General features: G+C 47.5%; 1 protein-coding gene across 1 annotated transcript in view; it reads left to right on the top strand.

Moving 5' to 3' along the window:
* ASAP2 (ArfGAP with SH3 domain, ankyrin repeat and PH domain 2) overlaps positions 1 to 24,248 on the top strand; it is a 129,569-nt gene that overhangs the window by 56,629 nt on the left and 48,692 nt on the right. The window contains exons 4-9 of the mRNA XM_024737737.1: positions 6,046 to 6,120; positions 7,851 to 7,900; positions 10,165 to 10,294; positions 14,301 to 14,386; positions 20,423 to 20,498; positions 20,771 to 20,857. Of these exons, the coding sequence (XP_024593505.1) occupies positions 6,046 to 6,120; positions 7,851 to 7,900; positions 10,165 to 10,294; positions 14,301 to 14,386; positions 20,423 to 20,498; positions 20,771 to 20,857 (504 nt within the window). The remainder of the gene's footprint in view (positions 1 to 6,045; positions 6,121 to 7,850; positions 7,901 to 10,164; positions 10,295 to 14,300; positions 14,387 to 20,422; positions 20,499 to 20,770; positions 20,858 to 24,248) is intronic.

Here is a 24,248-nt window from a genome sequence, read left to right as displayed (position 1 = left end):
GACCGGGGCACGAACCCATGTCCCCTGCATCGGCAGGCGGACTCTCAACCACCGCGCCACCAGGGAAGCCCCACCAGAACTTTTTGCTTTGATGGAAATGGTCTGCATCTGCTGTATCCAGTATGTGAAGCCGCTCAGCACACGTGGCTCTCGAGCACCTGAAATACGCTAGCGCAACTGAGGAATTCAGTTTCCAACTTGGTTTCATTGTAATCCATTTACATCTGAATGGGCACACGTATCTAGGGTCTGTCATACTGGACTGCACAGGCATAAAGCCTTACCTGCTACTATAACACCCCCGGCAGTGCCACCCGCACGCACAATCCTGGGTCTCAGGCTCCAGCTCCTGGAGAAGACTTGAAGCTTCCGCAGGTGCTGGCTGTTTCCCAGGTACATATCCTTGGCTAATGCTGAAGCCTCCGCTAAGAGTGCCCTTAATTGAAGCAATGAGGTCTGAGGTCTTTTTGCAACTCTCTGCCCCCGGCACGGAGGTGCTGCCAGTGCCTATGCCCACATGAACAGGTGTTTGCCCTTCTTTGAGGTCTTGATTTTACCTCTAACTCTGTGATTGAGCAGCATTTGCCCAAGTTAAAAAAGAAAAAACCCTGCAGATCCCAGCGTTCTGTCTCTGGTTTCTCATAAATTAGGCATATTAAAATAAACTTAATGACACAGGTACATTTTCAGGTAAGGCTCTTTGGCCATGTTTTATATATGGTCTTTTAGGAAAAGCTGACTATCCCCAAAGAGGGTTGGACACTATTAAGGGTTTTTGAGGAGAGCCCTGGGAAGACCTGGTCTTTTCTAGACTCATGAGCCTGGAGCTGGGAAGATTCTGCCCAGCAACTTTCCTGTTTCGAGTCTGTCTTCTCTTTGCTGCTCCTTAAAAATAGAGCGCTATGATACAAAAATCCTATCTAGGTTCAGGCTTCTCGACAGATCCCCAGCCAAGGAGAAGGCAGCGCTGGGGTTCCCAGGGGTCAGGCTGGAGCCAGGGGTGAAGCTTTGGCTGGATTGGCAGCTGCTGGTAACCGGTGACAGAGCCGAAGGAGCCGCCGAGACACTGACCCTGTGGGCAGGGGGAGCGTCACGGGGAAGGGGGGAAAGATTTTTAGAGTGTATGGCAGTGGCAAAGCTCGCGGGTCAAGGAGTTTTAAGAACCCCTCTCCCCCGCAAAAAATATAATAATAATTAGGAAGACCCATGTGGAAAGATGGCTATTGCCTGGCTATATTCCCCCACCCCTGCCCCATCTCCTGGTCTGTCTTTGTTTGCTAATCATCTGTGACATTACGCAGGCTGCTCGCGATCTCTGATAGCCCTGTCTGCCTGTCTCCCCACGACTGAATCATTCTCCTTCTGAGATTACACACATTGGACTACTTGTCAGCTCATCTTGTCAGACATATCCAGGTGAACCCAGGAAAAGGGAAGACAGAGCAGGGAGGGCTGTGACTGCAGACTGTCTGTGTGCCATTGGTATTAGATCCATACTTACTAGCAGCAATTAAGAGTAATAATTTGTATTCAGATCATGCTTGGGGTTTCGAAAAGCCATTTTACTTCATATACTTGTTAAAAGCAAGTCAGAGGATAAGAGAAAGCCCAGCGCTTGCTTGGTGCTAAGGGAAATATTCTAGTTGGGTGACCCAGGGGTAATTTAATTCTTCCCAGCGATCATAACAGTTTTATTGCTCGTAAATCGAGGCTGGAGCTGCTGAGCACAACGTGTGTGCAGTGATCTCCTGGCTGTGGTTTTCATCTCTCACGGCCAGAATGGAGATGGTTCGTTCAGCTGTGGGCCTGAGGCTGCTGGGCGGCCCCAGTACAGGCAGGCAGAGGGAGACCCAGAGCGAGCCCATCCTTCCTGCTGCAGGGCGCTCTTGCTGAGACAGGACATCTGAGCACCAGCCCATGGTTCAGGGCCCAGGCAGAGACGAGGGCCAGTCATTTCCTGGACGCTCACCCTGAGTCAGAACGCTTGTGTGCTGCGCGGGTTCCGTACAAGGGCAGGAAAAGGCAGAGGGCGGGCGGAGGCTGGTGCCAGGAGTGGAGGAGCTTTGTTAGGAAGCCCACTGACGGGAACTCTGTGCATGTTTGTAATAATTTCTTTAAAAAAAAAAAAAAAGCCTTATAAGGTATATTTTATATATCATAAAACTCACCCATTTCAATTCTACAAGCCATTGATTTCTAGTAGCTTTACCAAGTGATGCAACCATCACCTTAAACCAGTTTGGGGACATTTTCTTCCCCCCGGTAAGGTCCCTCCTGTCCCCTCACAGTTAATCCCCATTCCCACCCCCAGCCCCAGGCAACCGCCGATCTACTTTCTGTCTCTTTTGCAATCATTTAGCTAATTAGTTTCTGATTAGAGGAGTAGTAGTTTCTTATTTTGGATCACTTGAGTAACCCCCCGGAAAGAGAAATGGATGGAATGGAGGCCAGAATCCCCTTGGTGGGATTCTCTTCCAGCTGCTCTTTTTAGCTCTTATCTTCTGCCGCCCCCGCCGCTCCCCTGGCTGATGTGCTCCCACTTCTCCACTGTTCCTGTGCCTGGACACCCTCCACCCCATCTTGCAAGACGTAATTCTCCCTGTCGTTGAAGGTCTATCTCACATAACCCCAATCAGCAAACATTTCCCTGGTGTCCAGACTGGAAATAATTTTCTCTTCTCAGAAACTCAGTGGTGTTTTATTTCTGGCTCGTAGAGTTTCCACATGGCACTTTACTTACTTAAATATGTGCTTTGGGGCTTCCCCAGTGGCGCAGTGGTTGAGAGTCCGCCTGCCGATGCAGGGGACACGGGTTCGTGCCCCGGTCCGGGAAGATCCCACATGCCGCGGAGCGGCTGGGCCCGTGAGCCATGGCCGCTGAGCCTGCGCGTCCGGAGCCTGTGCTCCTCAACGGGAGAGGCCACAACACTGAGAGGCCCGCGTACCGCAAGAAACAAAACAAAACAAAAAAAAAAACCCGTGCTTTATCTGCCTTATTAAACGGTGTGCCTTGCCACACGGCTTGTGAGATTTTAGCTCTCCGACCAGGGATTGACCCCAGCCCCTCGGCAGTGAGAGTGCAGTCTTAACCACTGACCCACTAGGGAAGTCCCGATAACAAGTAGTCTTAAAATAGATGTGTAAACCAAGTTCTGGGTGATGTGCTTCTCCCCTGCTACAGAGGATTTTGTTTTTCTCGCTCATTCATGCATACACTCACACGTAATACACCTCTCATAAAAACATACTAGAGTTCTTCCTAGGAATACAGTTTTTAATCTGCAAGCACCTTATTCTTTTTTCCTCCAACCTCCCATATATCTGGGTCGCTCTGGTGCCATTGGCTCAGCCTCCCACCCTGAGCAGCTCTGACCACTGCCCCTCCCCCACTTGGGCGGCTCCTGCTGTCTTGCACGTGACTTGTCCAGGGTGGCGCTGCCTTGGCTTCCCTCTGGGCAGCGTTGAGGACTGACCGGACTGCAGCCATGGCTCTGCGATCAAGTGGATGAAAGGGCAGAGTCTCGCGGCTCAGGAACTGACCAAGTCACCACCTTCCCAAGCCCAGGTCAGCCCGCCTAACTGCTTAAAGCCGTAGTCGTCGTTTCTTTCCCCCAGGAGCCGCTGGTATCTGTACAGGGTGAAACATGCTGCCTGTGGTGTGTCGTAGACTTTCTGTTTCATTCTTGTGTGTATATTTATTCTTCCTCTGAGGCGATAAGCATCACGTTTTGTTTGCATTTGTAGCCAGCTCACTGCTATCTATAAAATAGGCACTCAGTAAATACACGATGAATGAATTCATGCATTCACACATGAGTTATATGATGTTTAAAGCTATTAATGTATCTCTAGATTCTGTCTCTCATGTATGAGATGCTCAGAAACATACTTAGGTAACTTGATTCACTCAGCCATTGCCACGCTCTGTGCTGAGTGCCGTAGAGAATAGAAAAACTTGAAGCCGCCCCTTGGGATTCGTGGCGTGAGCTTGATAAGACAAATGTAGGGTAGAACCTGTCAAGTCCTTTAAGAAATTTTTTTAAAAAGAAAATATCGGAGGATTTGGAGAGGGAGGGGTCACTTCCTGCCGAGAGGTTGGGATGTTGTCGGAAAAGGTAGCATCTGAGAAATTCCTGGTGGATGGGAAGGCTTTGAACAGCGGATACTGAGATGAAACGTGGCAGATGAGGTTGGACTGTGAGGGTCCAGATGCGGGAGTAGGTTTGGTGTTTATCAGGGACACAACGCAAGAGAAATCAAACAACTGCGTAGGAGGGGTTGGGACGGGCAGAGACTGGGTGGTGGTGGCGGCCAGGAGCAGGGGAAGCGGTGCCTCAGTCCAGACAAGGGGCAGTGAGGCCACTGAGGGGCAGGGCGGTGAGAAGGCCAGAGGGAGCTCGTGGGCGAACAGCGGGTCAGAGGGCTGGAGCCCAGGAGGAGAGCGCCGCTAGCAGGGGGTGAGGGGCTGCGGCGGCGGGACAGGGGGCCCGACGAGGCGGGGGTGGGTGCGTTCTCGCAGCGGTGGGAACGAGGGGCGCGTGTGGGGACGGAGTCCCCCACGGCTCAGCGGAAGCCCAGGTGTGCTCGCGCCAGGGGTGACTCACCTGCACGGCCTGTCTCCATCCCTTCCCGTCGCCCACGGGACCTCGCCTTAAACTCAGCTTTGCGGTATTTACAGCTTAACTCTCGAGGCTAATCCTAGCACGTCATAGCTGATGACACCGTGCCTCTGCCGGGTGCATGACACACGTTGAGCTGTGTAAGCGCCAGACAGAAGTTACCCCAGAAGGCATTTCTGAAATGACTGACAGTCATTAACTGACCATTTATTTGGCAGGAAAGGTGGTTGGTGCAGGCGTTCTTACACACCTTACCGGTATTTTTCAAGTAACTTTCTTTCTCCGTTTTGAGATTTCATATCCTGAATAGTGCATGGAAATCAGATCCCGTATTGCCCCAAAAGTTGTGCCTGTGGTGGGTCTTCCCAGTCAAGGTAATTCTACTAAAAATAAAATTCTCCTTTGCTCGATTGTAAGATGGAATGCACAAGGTTCCAGAGTCCTTACTCCTGTCTCTGTCCTTTTGTGGTCCCGTAATTTCGGCACGTGTCACCAAAGTGACACGTGCACACAGCCCCAGAAGGCTGCGTGCCACTCGTGCTGACTTAGGGAGAGAGAGCCTGGGGAGGTGAGAAAGTAGAGCCTCAGCTTATTTTCTCACTGGGGAGGGACTCCTGTCGGGTTCAGAAGCTGGGGAGTCTGTGCGTCGAGGTTCTTGCTCACTGAAGCTTTGTGTCTTTAAGTTGTGGCTCAAAGCTCAACGACCGGCAGGGACGGGCCTGCTTGGCGTGAGCATGCCCAAGTGTGTCAGGAGGGTCTGGTTCTGTGCATTTAATCTGTGGTGACAACTTGCTAAGCCACCATCTTTTGCCTTCTTGCTTCAGGGAGAATAGGGGACCTTAAGACCACTTGTCCCTCCTTTTCCCTTTCTCATCTGCTTTCCTCTCTCTCGGTTCTTTTCTAGTTCTCTCTCAACATCCACTCATACACGTTCTCAGGAGACAGAAGCCCCCTTCGTTCTGTTTTTCCTTTTAGTCTCCCCTGTTGGGGGCTGTGCTAGGGAGATTGGGGGCTCTGGGCCCCCAGAACTGACCAAAGCCCAGCCCCAGGGCATCAGATGGAGCCATGAGTGAGAATAGGAGGTGTTTGGGCTTCTCTTCCTGTATCTTTAAAGTGCTTCTGTTGTTGATTTTTTTTTCTTTGTTGTAATGATTATCTTTCCACAGACTTCAGAGCCCAGTAATAGAAGGTTATTATTGTTGTGAAATATAGACAGATGTAGACTTTTCATTAGTTATATATTCATTTGTAAGGTAAAATCGTTACTTACAGAGAACGTAAGAATGAATAAGGCTGCCATACTTGTGCTGGTCAGGTTTTAGGGAAGTTTAATTATCACCGTGTGTTCTCTAACCTCCTTGCTGTCCTTACTTTAGATTAAAAAGGAAATGGAATAAGGATATTTTTTTCTGTTTTTGTTTTTTAGATTCAGAATATGAACAACATAATCTCCTTCCCTCTGGACAGTTTGCTGAAGGGGGACCTAAAAGGAGTGAAAGGGGTATGACACGAAGAGTCCTGTCACGGGGGGCAGCTTTCATAGGACGTGGAATCGCGTCACGCTGGCCAGTCGGGGCAGCCATGGCCTCGAGCCTTCTTCCTGGGACGGCGGGGTGGCGCCGTACTGCCTTGGGCTCCCTTGACTGCCCATCGTGGCACCACCACCTTTCGGCCCTAACAGTGGTGACCCGTGGCCTTTCTGGCTGTCCTGCTGGTGCTCCTGATGTGGAAGGGAAAGAAACAGCTCTTCTGGAAACTGTCAACGACTTTTGGGTTCTGCCGGTTGAGCAGGGAACCCTGTGTGAAGTCTGGTTTTTCCAGCTAGCGTGTCACTGATTGAGCCCTGGGAGAGGATCCTTGCAGGGTGGTTTCCTGGAGGGAGAATAGGCACCAGCAAGGCCTGAGCCGCCTTTATTTTTCTGTCCTGCAAAGGATGCTCGTTGTTGAGGCCTCGCCTTGCCTCGTACAAACACTTGAGCCGTGAACTGTTTTCCCGGGCACGTGCGTGGGGACAGTCAGGGTCGAGTGCTGTGTGGGCACCAGGCACTGAGCAGAAAGTTGCTCTCACATGTCATTGGCCCAGACAGGTGTGTGATGGGAAAGAGAGGCAGTCGTGCCCCAGTTCTTAGGCGATCGAGTGCTCTGACGGGATCCACACGTGATCCCTGGCGGCCTCTGGCACATCCGGAAGCCCAGCCGATTACGGGGGCCTCCGCAGGGGCAGAAGTGCCAGGAGAGCTGTTGGGGCAAGGAGTCTGGGCCCGGGGAGCCGTTAGGACACGGAGGAACACTGCTCAGCATTCCCTGGGGGCCCAGAGAACACGTCCAGCGAGAACCAGGAAAGCGGGAGGGAAGGGCACACAAAGCAGAGGGGAAACCATGCCAGTCTGCAGCAGCATGACACGGCCCTGCAAGGGGCCCTGGGTCAGCGGCGCTGCACAGTGGGACATGAGGCTTACGGGGTGGGCAGACGCCTTCCTGGAGGCTTTAGGTGCCGGGCTGTGGAGCTTAGGCCTTGTCAGAGGCCAAAGAAGAGTCAAAAAAAGAAAAAAATCCCCACAACGAAGGGGTTTCTCTTCTAAAAGACCCCTGTTAAAGGGAGCATAAATAGGTGGGAACCAAATTTGATAGAATTTCTAGTGGCTCAGTATATTTTTGAGTCAGGCTTTATCAGAGGATATGAGGTCCTGAGTTCCAGGCAGAATTGTGGAATCGGGAGACCTCAGGAGAAGGTGAATGGCTTTTATGTTCTTGTTTTGGGGTCCAGATCAGGGGTACATGTGTTGAGGAGATTCCTATATTAATAGAAAAAAATCAGAGTCCCTTTCTTTTAGAGAAATAAAATAAAATAGTTGAAGATTAAATGTTATGTCTTTCCAGGTTTAATTTCAGAATAATCTCAGGACAGAGGGCGGGGTATAAGTGAAACAGGATGGGCTGTGAGTTGATACTTGCTATAGCTAGCTGACAGGTACGTTATATAATTCTCTCCACCTTTGTCTGTGTGCATTTGGTATATTCTATCATAAAAATTTCTTAAAGAGAAAGAAAATTAAATGCTACCACTAGTCTGATTAAAAGCCTGTGCTCTAAGCTCTCCATTTATCCTGGGATCACATACGTCATTTATTGCAGAAATTAATACTCTTTTCAGGGCTAGTCTAGGGATAAGTTTATTTTGCCCAGAAATTAATGATTAGTCCTGTTTAATTTATGCCTCCTTGTTTACAGGATCTGAAAAAGCCTTTTGATAAAGCTTGGAAGGACTATGAAACAAAAATGTGAGTATTTTCATTTAAAAAAGTAAGCATAGGTAATTTGAGATTTTAATTTTAAATTGAGCCTTTATTGCTTAAAGGTATTGTCTAAATAAACCTTAATCCAGGAAAGAATTCACCCAAAACTGTGTTGCTGTGGTTTGTTGCGATACCAGATGCTTTCATACCGGATGTCCACATTCATGATGTCAGCCTCTTTAAACTTTTTTTTCCTCATCCCTCCTCTTATGTCCTAATGGCTACAGAATGTTATTTTCAGGAACGTTAATTGGCTTCTACTGGTTGACTTCAGGCACTTGTTGTAACATTTCTGATCACAGTTTCTCATTTCCTGGAGTGGAGAGGATTGAGCTAGCTAGAATTGGGCTAGCGATTGTGGGAATGATGATTTCAATTATTTTAAATACTTGAGAAATAGAAAATATTTTTAAATGCCTCATGCTTGCTTTGTAATTGCTGTGCATTGAGTAATAGAGTTTTCTCAATGGAATTAGAAACTTTTATATGAAGCCATCTGGTAAAGTGGGACACGATAAGGAGAAAGCCTTTTCAGATTTAACTACACGTATTTAATTGGGTTTGTTTGTTTTTACCAGCCTTGGGTCTCTATTCAGAGCTGAAGGATCACCAAGGAATCCCACACCTTTGGTACTCATCCCATCCTGGAAATGTTAAGTTCCCATACTCCAAATTTCAGAGTCTCACTAATGGCACACATTTGTATGTAAGGACAGATACAGTATTAAACCAGAATGCTTTGAAGGTCGGCTCAACCCAGAGAGGCTCCAGACTCACTATCCCGGGCTCATTAGCATCCTGCGTCTGTGTGTGAGTTCAGTGCAGTGAATAAGGAAAGGGTCCACGTTCCTGCTCTACAGGTGGGAAACGTGGGCTTGGTACTTGCTGCTGGTCACCCACGAGAAGCTAGTTGAGCCAAGGGCAGGACATGGATTTGCTGACTTCACTGAGCTGCCGTCGCTGCTGCCCTCGAGGGCCTTAGAGGAAATGCTTCTGTGCGTTTCTGAACCAGGGACAGGAGAGGGTCCCTGAAGAGGGTTGCCTGAGAGAGTCTTCTCCTTCTGAAAGGAAAAGGTTTGAAAGAGGAATGAGATCAAATTCTGTAAAATCAAGACGCACGTAGCTAAGGTGAGGACAGAGGTACTCACAAAATCCCAGAATTGGAGAACGAAGGAGCAGCAGCCTTTAAAACTCAGAGTAATTCTGGGGTAAATTAAAAAATTAGCTCTACCCCTTTACACGTAAGATTGATTTTTCCTGAGAGGCCCTGTGATATGCAACAAACAGCTTTAAGACGTCTTTACAGTTCCTGGCCTGTCGTTCCATACCTGATCATTACAAGAGTGACTGACATCTGGACCATGTCTTGATCCCTTTGCGGTGGCGTCAGGGGAGGCTTGGAGTTGTGTGATTGTCCCCGGGGCCCTCCAGTCACGCTGCCTCCCTGGTGCATGAGCCCCTTTAACAACATCCTCACCAAACGGTCACCTTTTCTTTACGTTCTTAACTCACCCAGTCAAGTCACTGCGGGTCTACTGTGTGCCCAGTGCTGTGCTTCAAGATAAAGAACAAGGATTAGAAACTACATTTCTCGCCTCTTCCTAAATACCCCCTCCCCAAATGATGGGGCCTCTGGACCCAGAGGAACCCATTTCGTGTTGAACAGCTTCCTAAGACACGCTACCTGCGTTGTGTAGTGTCTGCCTTGGGGCTCTGCAGGAAAAGTCTGCACCCTCCTCTTCATGGCACCCTTTATATTTTTGAGTGCTTTCTGTGGCTTTTGTTTAGCCTCCTTTTGTCCAGGATAAAAATCCAGTTACTAGTCCAAGCCCTTACTAACCAATGTGACGCGTGGCTGCCTCACCCTGGTCACCTGTCTCGGGATGCACTCCGGGGGTGTCAGCTGGTACCCTGACCCGCACACTGGACTCGAGCACAGGCGAGCATGAGAGAGACGTGAAAAGGGGAACGAAGCTTAAAAACGGGAAAGGTCACTTGTTTTCTTCTGTGATGATGGGCACTGTCCTAGTCAAGTTGCTTTGGAAGCCTTTCTTGGGTCGATACTCAACAGAAAGGGCCAAGGTTGACATGTTTATGACGAAACGCTTTTTCCTTTCCAGTGAGTTCGAGGCTGTCCTGTTCTGGAAAGGCTCGGCGAGCATTTGTGTCCAGGGTGGGTGTCGGGACCACAGCGGGGCGCTCTCCAGTCTGGAGGTGTCTTGATTGAGTCTCACTTTTTCCACACGTAGAACCAAGATAGAAAAGGAGAAGAAGGAGCATGCCAAGCTGCACGGGATGATCCGCACGGAGATCAGCGGGGCTGAGATCGCAGAGGAGATGGAGAAGGAGCGGCGGTTCTTCCAGCTGCAGATGTGCGAGGTACGTCTGCCAGGCGCTTCAGGCAGTGCCAGGTGCACTGCTGGACCCTGCCGCCCAGTTTCTGTCATTCAGGGGGCCTGGGGCTCCTGGAGGGTGGGGCTAGACTAGGCCAGCTCCAGCCTTTCTGAAGGAGTGACTCACTTGAAAGCGGGTTCTTTCTGCCTCCACACGTGCACACTCGCCCCTGCTGTGGTGTTCTTAAGGAGGTGCCGGGGGCGGGGCGGTGAGGCCCCAGCTGTGGTCCCCTCTATGAGTGTGAGAGCCTCTGCAAGTGCGTGCCCCCAGGCTCCGCCTGCTCGGGTGGGGACGTTCCCCAAGGCCAGAGGCCCAAGCACCCTGAGGAGGTCCTCTGTCCTGCTCCACCGACGGCCCAAGTCCTCCCCTCCGGGAGGGGAGAATGGCAGGACTGACGTTCAGAACATTTCTCTGCTGGAGGCTCAGGGGTGGAAAATATCGAAGACCAATCGTGCGGGCCTTTGCTTCCAGCCTTTTTTATACCTTGCTTGGAGGTCTGTTTGTGGAAACAGTTTACCCCTCGGCCTGAGGGTTCGCTCCTCCGGGCGGTGGCAGTGAAGCGTGAGCGTGGTGGCATTTGTGTCCCCTCCTGTAGCCAGGCAGACTTACGTTTTGAGTGTCCACAACGCAAGGGTGATACTTGTGACAGGTGTTGAAACTAGGTTCAGCCAGCTCTCGATTCCCTGTAAGCAGTCCACAGCAGAGCTCATCAAAAGGCACTTTTTGATTTTAGAACGTTTGTTAATTTGTTAATTACAGTAGGAGCCCAGTCTTTTTAGATGTATGCCTTAGGAGTATATTAAAATGCGTTTCTATTCCCAGAGCAAACTCTTAAGTGGTCCGCAGAGGGGAATCAGTCCCAGGGATCGGGGATATCTGTCTGGTATTAGTACAACCACTCTGGCTCTCTTTTGGTTTCTATTTGCATGGGATTTCTTTCTCCAGACTTTTACTTTCAACTTATGTGTATCTTTGGATCTACAGTGTGTTTCCTGTAGACAATCTATATTTGGATCATGTTTTTTTATCCAGTCTGACAGTCTCTGCCTTCTGATGGGGTTGTTTAGTCATTCACATGATGTTACTGTTGATGTGGTTGGGTTTATATCTGCTCTTTTACTTTTTTGTTTCTTATGTCTTTTTTGTTCCTCTGTCCCTCCTTTGCTGCTTTGTTTTTCATTATGTGACTTTTTTTTTTTTTTTGCGGTACGCGGGCCTCTCACTGTTGTGGCCTCTCGGGTTGCGGAACACAGGCTCCTGACGCGCAGGCTCAGAGGCCGTGGCTCACGGGGCTCAGCTGCTCCACGGCATGTGGGATCTTCCCGGACCAGGGCACGAACCCGCGTCCCCTGCATCGGCAGGCAGACTCTCAACCACTGCGCCACCAGGGAAGCCCCATTACGTGACTTTTTAGAAAGTTAACTAAGCTCAGAGTGTTATTGTAGATAGGAGAGTGGATGCTTTTATACACGTGCTGTTTTATAAACAGACATCACATATAATACCTGCCCGACCCGTTTCACACAGTGTTGGAGAGATCATCCCGGGCGATAGAGACAGGGACGAAGAAACCGCTGTGTGTTATACAGACACGTTATTGCTCTTATTGACTCGGGGTAAAATTAAGTAGTGGTGTTTCACAGGGAGTGGATTTGGGAAGGGTGTGTGTGTGAGTTCAGGATGAGCTCTCTTTTTGCCTAGTGAGGAGGAAAGCTATTGACGTAAACTCTGCAGGACTGCTTGTTAAAGTATGTTTAGTGACTGAGAGACTCAGCCAGCGTGTTAGTGTCATACCCTTGAGGTGAGGGTGCGGGTTCCATCCTCAGCTCTGTCATTGCTTTCTGGGACATGCACTCAGCACTGGGCTCTTTTCCTCGTCGGGGTGAATGGGTTGTGTGGACTGGTCAAATAGGTTATTTTATTGGAAAAACGCTATCTACCCGACGCCTCTAAGTCACACATGTGAGTCATCTGTTGAGCGGGTCCCCAAGTGGCCGTCGGGCCCCAGTCTGTGCCGAGCATCACGGGGTCCCTGCGGTTGGTGGGGTCTGGCACTCTTCGCAGGCACAGAAGCAGAGGTGGGCTGACCGGGCACTGAGGTTGGAGTTTACAGAGGAGCACACATCTGATGAAGCCTGTACACACTGACCAGACACACCTGGGCTGGAAGGAAAGAGCGTCCGAAAAGCAGTCCCTGAGAACCCAACCCCTCAGAGTGAACAGATTGCTGCAGTTAAAATCATTGAAAAATTGTTCAACCATTTCTTCAAACTGAAGTTCTCAAGTTTTGTAAACGTTTGATGTTGTTTAGGTGTTTAAAGTTTTAGTTGCGTGGGATCTAATGTAGAAAAGTGACTTCCAGGTGTTTGTTTTAAAGCTGTGGAACTTTTTCTTCAAAATGAATCTTATAAAGACAGTCAGTATGCCAGATAGATAATACAGAGCTTCCGTGAATTGAGAACGTATGAGAGATCCGCTCTCACTTTTTTATGATTATAAAAATAAGTGCTTTAAAAAATTGGCCAGTATATATGTGTGTGTGTGTATATATGTGTATATATATAAAAGAAATTAAAAATCACCACAGATTTTACTTACCAAAAGATGACCGCTTTGACATTTAGTTAAACATCTTTCAGATATCCCTGTTATACGTACATACGGGCAATTTGTATAAACAGGATCATTCTCCACTGCTGCTTTGTAACCTGATTATTTTCACTCACTAGTGTGCTACGGACATCTTTCCATGTCAGCACGTCTCTGCTTTATTGGCTTAATGGCTACATAGCCCTTCTCTCTGTGGATGTGCCACACTTTAATTCCCCATTCATTACATTTAGGTTGTCGCCACTTCTCGCTTTTACAAACAAGTCTGCAACGAACCTTCTCTTCTATTCATCTTTGTAAACTTTTATGATTATCTTCTCAGAATCAGTTCCCGTCAGTAGAATTTCTGGGTCAAAGGGTACTTGCATTTTATCGTTTGACGCATGGCCAAGCATCTTATTAACCATTTAACCATTTTGATACATTGCCAGACATCTTATTTAATTAACAGAGAATAAGTTATCAGAAAGGAGGGAGATGAGGACGTAAAGGCAAAAGGCAGTGGCAGTTGACATAGTTACCGTTTCAGCTTCCCTCTTCCAGCTGGGCTGCCGGCTGACCTGGGAGGCCACTTGAACACAAGTTTCCCAGGTTACAGCTGAGATGCCTGTGGTCAGCAGGGGTCAGCAGCTCTTTCGGGGGCATTCGGTCTTAGAGGCAACGCATTCTCAGAGTTGTTGACACCCTATTTCAGCAGTGGAAGGGACAGGGAATTTATGGAGTCTTTGTTCTATAAACTTTTAGCAAAGAACAAGTGTATTTCCGGATGCTTGTTTTGTAGATCCCTGGGGCTTCCTGATGTCTTTCTTAGTGGTTGTTAATGAAGTCTCCAAGTTAAAAATGGCTTTAATTTATTTGAATTTAAAATTCTTTTTTTTTTTTTTTAAACAATCACGATGTTCTTTTAAAAGTGTCAGGGAAGTGTTTTAGTATTAGAGACATGGAGAAAAAGTCTCAACTACAGAAGGCTAGCAGTTAGTGTTTAAACGATGACCTGCCTAAAGAAAGGGACCTGGGACAGAGTATGTGGACAGCAGTGTTTGAGATGGGTAGAATCCCCTTCATTTGCACTGTCATTCTTCCACACAACTAGGGCAAAAATTTCTCCTAGCTGGGTAAGACAGAATGTTTTATTACTGGAAGTTCTTGGCACTTAAAGTTAAGCATTTACTTACCTGTATGTGAGATAATTCATGTGGCACCAAACTGAAAGAAACATTTAGTTATGGCATTCAGAAAACATTAAGCATCTACCATAAGCCCTACGCATCGTACAAGCTGTCAGAGAAGTAGAAGAGGTGATCTGTCCTCAGAGGCTCACGTTCAGCTCATATTCTGCTTCTATCTATGACATTTCCTGTTTTGTTTTGTTTTTTAACAGTATCTGCTGAAGGTCAATGAAATTAAGATTAAAAAGGGAGTGGATTTACTTCAGAATCTGATCAAATATTTTCATGCCCAATGCAAGTAAGTTCTTTTTCTTTGTTATGATGGTATTTCAGATGTTTCTTTCTTTATGGCAACTTCTGGGAGATCTGTAGTATTGTGTTGTGGAAAGTAAACACTTATTTAAAACTCTGTAGTAAAAGGAATGAAACAGTGATGCAGGCTACAACACAGATGAACCTTGAAAACGTGTAAAGTGAAAGAAGCCAGGAATAAAAGACCACATACTGGATGGTTCCATTTATTTGAAAGGTCGGGAATAGGCAGGTCCACAGAGGCGGAAAGCAGATTGGTGACTGGCAGGGCTTGAGGCAAGGGGGCAGGGGGGCGTTACTGCCAGCGGGCACAGGGTCTCTTTTTGGGGTCACGAAGATATCCTGGAATTAGATAGGGCTGATGATTACGCAGCTTTGTGAATAAATATACCAAAACCACTGAACTGTACACTTTAAAGGGTGGATTTTATGGTTTGAGTTCTACATCTCAAAAACTAAAAGTAGTGTAAAAATCTACATTATCAAATATACTTATTTTTGCTTTTTTCGTAAAGTGGCAAACTAGTTTGATTCTCGGATGTTCTTTATTTGTTAAAAGAGAAATGAGATGGTCTTAATGCAGTGTCCTAAATTAAAAGAATACTTTCATGTATTACTTATCATGTAAAACAAATGACAGTACTGAGCAGAGGAGGCTGTGTGTGGAAGCGGAGGAGGACCTCGCAGGTCTGGGAGCCGCTTGTGTGCTCAACTTCACCGTGTCCGTCAGCCCTTCACAACCCGGGCCTCGCCTCCTGGCCTCGTTGTTGTCTTCCCCTGTCCTCATCCTGCTTCTCCTCCCTGACCCCCCCACCCCCGCCCCTGTCGCCGCTGTAAACAGGCCTCGGGCTCGTTCACTGCCTTTGTTGAGTGTGTGCCACGCCTCGGGCACGTCTGAGATGCTGGAGGTAGAGTAACGTACGCCTCAGGCACAGCTCCTGCTGGATCAGGTCGGGGAGCTGGACTTAGGCAGACACACTTGTAACTGCACGGTTAACAAAGTGTTCTGAAGTGAGGGAGTCTAAGAAAGAATAGAGTAGAAGAATATAATTCAGATTAAGGTTGAGGGCAGAGGTGTTGTGTCTTTCTTCTGTTTCGTTCCTTGCTGTGTGTTCCAGAAGCCAGAACACAGTACCTGGCCCACAGTGGGTGTTCAAATTCTTCTTGAATTCGCTGCAGGCCTCTCTGAGGGACATGTATTCATGTATTCTGAGGTCTGAAGGGTGATTGGGAGCCAGCAGGTAAGGAACGGGGGAAGAACATTCCAGGCAAAGTCAAGGTCTTGAGGCAGTAGGAAGGCCAGTGTGACCTAAGCATAGTGAAGGAAATGACGCTGCCTAGGAAAGCCTGGGGTGGGGACGGCTTGGAGGTCCGGTTAATGGCGTCCGATTCTTATCCCAGACGTACTGGGAAGCTCTCAAAGTTTCAAGCAGAGGATTCATTCAGCAAGGAGTGCTTGAGCTCCTGCTGCGTGCCAGGAGCATGAAGGAAACCAGCCTCCTACCTGCATGGACCTTCAGGTGGGGTGGGGAGACCGCAAGCGCACGGGCAGGTATGTGACAGAGATTCGGGGCCTGGCTGTGGCTGTGCAGAGGCAGCAGTGTGACGAGAAGAGGGTGTGCTGGCTGGGGACGCCAAGGTAGCTCCTTCCGTTCCGTTTCTGTTTCAGCAGGTTACTGTGTGTGTTGAGAAGGATCCAGATGGGGACGAGCAGGTGTGCGACCACTTAGGCCTGCAGGTTGCGTCCGAGGGCACTCGGAGCCGCAGCGCCTGGGCGCAGACTGCGACAGTACAGGGAGGGGTGCGGGGCGACGGGGACATCTTTGAGGGTGTTACTGCCACACGCATCCACTTGCCTTTCCCCTTAACGGGCTGTGCCCCACGCTGATGCCCCCTTACACACGGTGCCCCCTGTGCCTTCCCCAGCCTCTGTTCCTCCACGAGGCCCAGCTCAGGTGTACCTGGCTGCCTAGAAGTCATCAGCTCTCCCGCTTACCTGAACACTTCCCTTCCTTCTTGTTACCACTGTGCTCTCTGCACATTCCCCTGACGGCACCTTTCATGTTGTCTCCCACTGACCTGTATGCTCTTTAAGGATGTCCTCCGTGACATTTATTTTTTAACCTTTAGCGCGTTTACCTGGAACGATTTGCGGTGGTGAATTGCACTGAATTGGATGGAGCTGTGCTTTGGAATTTTTACTACGTCTCTGGCGACACTGCATTTCTAAAGCAGTGGAGGTCCAACAGCAAAGGAAGGTGTGCTGAGTGATTCAGCCTGGGTTAACAGAAGAGCTCCAAGCATGGAGCTTAGAAAATAGAAAGACCCCTAATTTGTAGAGTTTTTAAGATGAATTACTTTACAAAGGCTCAAAATCCTGTGTGGTTAACATATAAATTAACTTCTTCAGTCTTACCCTTGTAACCTTATGTGAGGCTGGTTAGGAAATGGGTTGTTTCCTTGCTGATACTTTATTTTTAAAAAGAAGTTATTCTGGGATTTCCTTTTTTTTCTTTATTTTGCCCAAACTAATCAGTTGGGTAGCAACAGACCACTTGTGGAAGATCGAACCAATTGGCCTTTTATGGGCATGAGCTCAGTAATCTTTAAAAATGATGACTCTTCCATTACTTCCTTTCTGGATGAGTGTGTGTGTGTGTGCGCGTGTGTGTGTGTGTGTACGTGTACATACATACTGCACGCTCTTTAAAACATTTGGAAGGCTTTGACTTTTCAAATGCATATTTTGGGGCGTAAAATGTGGAGCCTGAGTGACTCAGCCATTGGACAGAGGAGCCCTTGGCGACACGTGTCTCTGTCCTCCGGGCAGTTCCTTCGTGTCCCCATTGAACATTCCCAGTCTCCACTGCTCACCGGGGAGCAGAGCTGTGCCCGGCGGGGCTGAAGCTGCTGGTCTCTGCAGGTACCAAGAGGCCTCTTGGTGGAAACTAGATTCTGTGGAGCCACGTTCAGGTGTTCACCCTTAGAACTGCTTAGACATTACTTTGCTTTTTACTCCTTTTTGCTTTTCTCTGGAAGCATTCTTGAAGAGTATGTTCTTTGTCTTTTATTTCATTTAAGGAAAGACTTAGCATCTCTAGTTCCTAGAAGAGCCTGGAAAACATGTCTTACTAGCCTTTGCTGCTAAAGATTGAGGATCCTTTTCTCTAGTGTGAACCTAGAAATAGGGCAGTCTTTAAAACAGAAGTAAACAAAAATGGTCATGTTCTAAACTGTAGTGATGAGCATTGAAGTGACTTGTTCTCTGTGCACATACCTGCTGAGAACCACTGTGACCAGTTGCGGCTTGATGAACTTGGGTTGCAGATGCAACGAGACCCAGTCCGGTGCCCTGGACAAGCGCACTCCAGTGGGGGGCGGGGGAGGGCGGAGGCTGCCGGCCGTGAGGCTGCAGTTGTGAAGGCTGGAGAAGGGAGAGTCCGCCCCGCTTGTGGGCGCCTGAAGGTTGGATCTCAGTGGGTGTATTTTAAAGGCTGGCGAATTTGATCAGGTAGGCTAGAAAACGTTAGATAAAAAACAAAAGTCGACATTTGGTAATACCGATGGTAAATGTTGTTTTGACTGAAGCTTGGGAAAGTGTTAACAGGCTCAAGCTAAAAAAAATGTCTGGGGGTTTGTACTTAGGAATGTTGCAGTGACAGCAGTCAGCAAAGGGGCCCCTTTTTTTGAAGCTTTCCCTAAGGCCAGAGAAAGTATACAAACATGCCTCAGTAAGGACGGTACAGAAAGATAGGAGTTTTGAAAATCAGAGGGAGGAGGTTTTCTAGGTAGACGGTCAAGATTGGCTATGCTTTTACAAAGATGAATAAATCTGTTTCGTTATTCCAAGTGTGACACTGGGCAGTGTCATGATGGAAACAACGTCTGTGATGAGAAACACCTCTCCGAGCCGTTGACTCCACTGCGAGGTGCTCTCACTGTGGGGACAGTTGCCAGGCGCAGAGATTCTGGAGCCGTGCACCCGCTCCCTTTCCCCGAGAGCAGGACCGTTTCTGTGCTGATCTCCTGTGATAATGTTCCTACTCCCTGAACTAGTGTGTGTTCAGCTTCTCTCTCTCTCTCTCTCCCCCTCCGTCCCAACCCCGCCTATTTTATAAGAATTTGAATCGATTAATAAAATAGTTATACAAAAAAAAATAGAGCTGAAACAAAACATAAGAACCGAATGAGTTCATGACAAGAGGAAAAAGCTCAGTTTCTCATTCTTGTGTTTATTCTTCCCAGTTTCCCTTTCAATTTAAAATTGCTGCTCTGTGTCGGCCATTGTGCTCAGAGTGGAAACACAGAGACGTATATGGCATGGCATTTCTGCCCTATCAGTGGAAACAGACCATGTGGAAAAGTCATTGTAACACGGACACAGTTGCTACACCAGAAGCGTATTTTACATTTAGAAAAAAATGAATTAGGCAAAATACAGGAATGAGAATGTAAAGTTAAAATTATGCATATATCTGAAGATTTTTAAGGTAAGAAATTCTAATAGCCCAGCCTCTGATTCCTAATAACTAGCTAGTAGTGGTTCGAAACCCACATCCTGTGTGTACGCTTTCCTCTTCCTTCCTCCCTTCCTCCTTGGAATTATTGTATTAAGTGTCATGCAGCATTGTTTTTACAACCCCTCCTACTAATTGCATACTTGATATGGGAAATTCCCACAGGACCATTGCTGAGTTTAAAAGAAATAAACACGTGAACCCCAGATCACTTTTTGAAGATAGTCTCCTTGGTACCCAGTAAACTGGCAGAAGTTAGAAATTCTCCTTCCTTTCCTCATTAATTTCTTCATTCAACAAATATTGTGTGCCTGAAATGTGTCAGGTTTTGTGGATACTGTGTCCTCAACCTCCTGGAACTTCAGATATAATGGGGGAATTTTATTTTAAACAATTACACCAGCGAACACGTAACGGCAGTTGTGGTGAGTGTTTTGAAGCCAGAGACAGAATGCTCTGAGAGAATCTGGCAAGGAGACCTCTTTGAAGGGATGGGGGTTGTGGCACACCTCAAGGGTGAGGCCGTATCTAACTTAAAACTTGAAGAGTGAGTGGGAATGAACCAGGAGAAACAGAAGGTAGGCTGCAGGGAGAACTCTTTAGAGGAAGGAAACAGCAAGTGCAAAGGGCCTGAGGCAGGGAGGACTTGGCTCCATAGAGGAATAGAGAGACGTGAATAAAGGGGCAAACGGTGTGGGTGGAAGCCTGGAGACATAGGCAGGGGCCAAGTCCACGGGCATTTTAGGCCTCCTTACAGGTTTTGAACTCTCTCCTGAGCTCCCTGGGAAGCCTCTTCTTCCTCTCAAAAGGGTTCAAAGGCTGTGTGCTGCACGCCAGCCTGCTGTTGCTGCAGAGAAACTCGTCCAGCCTCTGTTGTACTTCCTGAATCACTGGTTAGAGATGACTTCACAAGCACTGGGTTCTGAGCGTTAAAAATATAAAGTCCCTTTTGATATCCGATCTCAAGGTCTCCAACCACATATCCCTGCTCTGCCCACGGGGCGTGGCCACTCATGTGCTTCAGGCTCAGCTCGCTTGCTTTTTTCTTGCATTCTTTCTCTTTTCCACTTAGTTGTTGCCTGTCAAGGAAAATATTTTAGCGTCTTATTCTGTGTTCACCCCATGCTTTCCTGGCCTCAGACTTTTCCGTTCCTGAACCGAAGCCTTTGCTGCCATTTGTCAGTAGGGTCCTGTTTCCCGTTATAAACTGAAAATGTAGGGCTCATTTTATATGGGTCAAGAAAAATCACAAATACGAGGCTTACTGCAGTGCCTTTTTTCTTAGCTTTGAGTGTTACTTTATTCTTGGTTTGCCTGATATTAGTTTTGAGTGTCACTTTATTCTTGGTTTGCCTAATATTTCAAGGTTTGGGTCCTAGTCTTTTCCTCCAGGAATTACACAGTGATCTCAGCCATTTCCTTTAAAGAAGTTTTTTCTCCATCTAACAAAATTGCTTTCTCTTTTATGAAACACAATCTATGTTTCTTGGTTTTTTTCCTCCTAGTTTTTTCCAGGATGGACTGAAAGCAGTTGAAAGCCTCAAACCTTCCATTGAAACACTTTCAACGGATCTTCACACAGTAAGTAGTTTCCCTCCCACGTGAGTGTTGAAAGGGTTTTTATGCAACAAACACTTTGATTTAAATGTTGCTTCCGTGCTTTCGTGTCTGCGTGCCGTGCCACCTAGAAAGTGACAGCCCTGAAGCGCACGCGGAGTGTGGAGGATGGGGTTCCCAATCCGTCCTCGGTCTTGGGTGGGAGAAGGTTGCGTTTATGGAGAAATGCCCCGCGAACTGCACCATCTCACTGTACCTCAGCCGTACTTTTCTCTGCTTTGTTTTGCTTTTTAAAGATCAAACAGGCCCAGGATGAAGAGAGAAGGCAGTTGGTACAGCTTCGAGATATTTTGAAGTCAGCATTACAGGTTGAACAGAAAGAGGTGAGGGGATTTAATTTTGAAAGATTGCTATTTTATGTTTTCATCCCTCAGTCTCGGGGGCTTCGGGACTGAGGAGGTGAGATCCAGGTCTCTGGGTGCTCAGTTCACTGTGGGGCTGTATCGGGCAACATGCAAACATGTAGTTTGTTCTTTAAGTTGGTTTTATAAAACCATCTTTTTAAAAATATGCTTATTTCATGGGGAAGCATTACCGTAGGAATGGCCTTAATGGCAGTATTTAAACCTCTTCTGCTCTGTCCGTTGCCGGATGAGTAGCTCTTAGGGTCTCCGTCACATAGACACTCGCTATTCGTGCCGTTGGTTCTCTCCCTGGAGCTCTGTGGTTTCCCTGCCCACAGATATACATGGACTTTGCCCGTGTGGCATCAGCGGGTGACTGGTGACCATCTGAATCTTCCAGCCTGGAGATTATGTTCCATAAAATGGGAGGAGCTTGATTTTCTTGGAGCTGCTTTCTGATGGGCAGAAACTTTAGTTTTCTTGCGTCATCTCTTTCACATAATCACTTCTCTGCGGGCCAGCACATTCGCAGTGATGATTTGTATTTGGGGGTCTTGTTAGAAAACCATTAAAAAGTAAATTTTGAGGTAATTGCATATGTTTGCTACAGTGTGGATATTATAATGTGAAATTTAACATAAATCCACTTCCTTGTCCGTAAAGGAATGTGTTTAAGTGTATAGCTAGTAGATTTTAGATCAATACGTCTATTAAACTGCTTACCAGAGCGTAAAGCTCCCTGCTGGCAGTTCGGCTCTATTTTGTTTTAAGTTCTTGTACTATAACTGAATATTGTTGTTTTTCTCCCAAATGCATTTACCTTTTGTGACCGAAGTCTAGGAGAGTAAGTAGTTCAGTATTTTAATAAATTATAGAACTTTGCATGCTTTTTTCATGAACTTCAAAAAATAGATATTTCCTCCGTGTATATACTAACAGCTAGTAGCATTTTTTATTTTTACTTTTCTTCTTTCAGTAGCTGTGGGCTTTATTAAAGACTAAAGAATTTGAACGCATAAATGTTAGCGAAATGGAAATTTTCCAAGTTTACAGTTTAGCCTTTGGTGTCACTCCGTTGTGAAAGTGAAGCCGCTCACCTGCCCCCACCCCCCACCCCCACCGCTTCCACTGCGTCGCTGAATTCTGCCTGTCCTTCTGATGTACCTTAATCCCTCCCTCTGGAGGGCTGCCTCTGCCCCCCGCCCCCGCAGTGATCTGTATCGCACATTTTGTTTGAGAGAGCTTTTTCAGTGGCAGCATATATCTTTGGGGGCTTGATGGCCATGTGCTCAAGCGCACAGGTGCTTTTCCTCCAGCTGGACCTCGAGCAGACTGAGGCTGCCCTCCTGCCTCCTGTGCCCATCTGGCCATCACGTCATAGCACCATATTGCTCGTTTCATCGGTTCTTGGTAAACAGGGGTCAGCTAAGTGAGAGACTGGCCCACTGAGGCCCCATAGAGTGCTGGAAATTACCCACAGCATGGTGACTTCCTCCCCGTCTAGACAATCTAGGTCCTGACACTTTGATATTCCTAAACATGGAATATAAACAGAAAAAGAAAAAAAGAACTTGGAGTATGGAGAATATAGTGGCCTGATTGTAACAGGAGCCAGGGTGCCGTCGGGCACTGGAGAGCTGGTGGGAATGGTTGGATGCAAGAAGGATCCGAAAAGGAGGATCCAACCTGTGAAGCAAAGCTCGGGTTTGAAATACAGGAGAGCAGGTGCTTGGAGTCCAGGAGCCCTCCGGGCACAGAGCAAGGGCCATGTTTGCTTTGGCTGTGCAGGAGGACGAGGTTTGGGGAAACTGGCTGTTGTCAGAAAGCCGGTTATTTACAGCTCTGCAGAAAAGTGTAACAGATGTACCAGCACAGACCAGACGTCTTTAACAGTTTGTTGTTTCCGTGTTTTTTGTTGACCAGCCGTTCTGCCCCAGATGCACAGCGGGGTCAAATGGACCTTCTTTACTGCTCTCCTCTGGCTTTATGCCCAAAGATCGAACCCACCAATCTCCTGGCTGTCAATGTCTTGTCTTTTCTGTGTATGACATTCTGCGTTGCTTTTTGATGACGGTATTCCATAAATTGGACAGTCTGTGAACGCAATGGCAAGTAATAAGCAAATATGGATACGTTAAATTTTTTCTATTTTAAAATAATTTTTATAATTGGGGTCCCTCCAATGACAAGAATCGAACATTTGGGCGTTATTGTTTTTTAGCTCCCATCCGTTGTTTTTGGATTCTCTTCTGTGAGGCAGAAAAATGAAGGTATTGATGGATTTTTTTCAGTGTCATAAAAATTCTAATTCTATATAATTATAGTTCATAAAAATTAGGTAACGTGCCCCAAGGAAACTGCAGTGATGGTTGGTAGGAGTTAACTCTCCTAGTTCCTTCCTGTGAACCTTAAGCGTCAATCGTTTGGTCTAAGTGGAGGACATGGCCGTCATATACAGGGGCTTTGGGCTGCTTCTGTGTCACCCGTGGCTGTACTTTGGAGAAAAGACTGTGCCGTCACAATCCCAGCACCCCCACACCTCCAAACCACCGGCATTCCTATTCTGTTCCTGATATTTCTGTTCCCTGTAAATAGGATGCTACAGTTTGACTTTTCCATTATTTTATTATGAAATTGTTCAGACTTACAGAGAAGTTGAAAAACTATACAGTGAACACCTATATATGCATCATATTTTAACATTTGGAAAATACCCCTTCTACAAAGTTAAAACTCTTCAACACTGCCAGTCTTTGCATGAACTTCATCCCTGTGTGCCTTACCTTCTCCCGCCTTCCCCATCCCACAAATGTCCATTTCAGCTGCGTTCTGCTGGGACAGGCCCCGCTGCGGTGCTGGAGGATTCTCTGCTGTTTGTTGAGAACCCAGATGTGTGCTGTGCTGGGGAGGACTCAGGTTTGGGGGGATGGTCTTGGTAGGTCTAAGCGCTGAAACCACAGTGATTTTTCCACTTTGGAGATCTCTCTTCGTGCCAGTTTTTAAAGTGTCCCTGTCTGGTGGGATGTGGTTGAATAGGATGTGCCGTCCGAGGAGCAGAGGTCCACAACAGCCATGATTTTCTTCCAACTCCGGCCTTTTGGTCTGGGGTTGCATATCTTAATCATGCTCAAATCTGGCCTTAATCAGTACCCTCGGGCTAGGTGTCCACGTCCCACCCCTCCTGCCAGGCTGCTGGGTAGCCTTGAGTGCTGACTCCACGCAAGACTCGGCACATTCGACTGCCATTTCCTCAGCAGTTACTCTAAGCAGGAGCGGCACAGACACACGCCGGAGTGGGCTAGATACGCTTCTTCCCTCTTCAAGGGCTCACAGTCTGGGGGCGGGCAGGAAAGGAGTTGAGCGCAGTGTG

The sequence above is a fragment of the Neophocaena asiaeorientalis genome, unplaced genomic scaffold (assembly GCF_003031525.2).
Source record: "Neophocaena asiaeorientalis asiaeorientalis breed wild unplaced genomic scaffold, Neophocaena_asiaeorientalis_V1.1 scaffold396, whole genome shotgun sequence".
Classification (NCBI taxonomy): Eukaryota; Metazoa; Chordata; class Mammalia; order Artiodactyla; family Phocoenidae; genus Neophocaena; species Neophocaena asiaeorientalis.
Note: the sequence above shows the minus strand (reverse complement) of the source record. Positions and strands in the feature narration are given on the sequence as shown.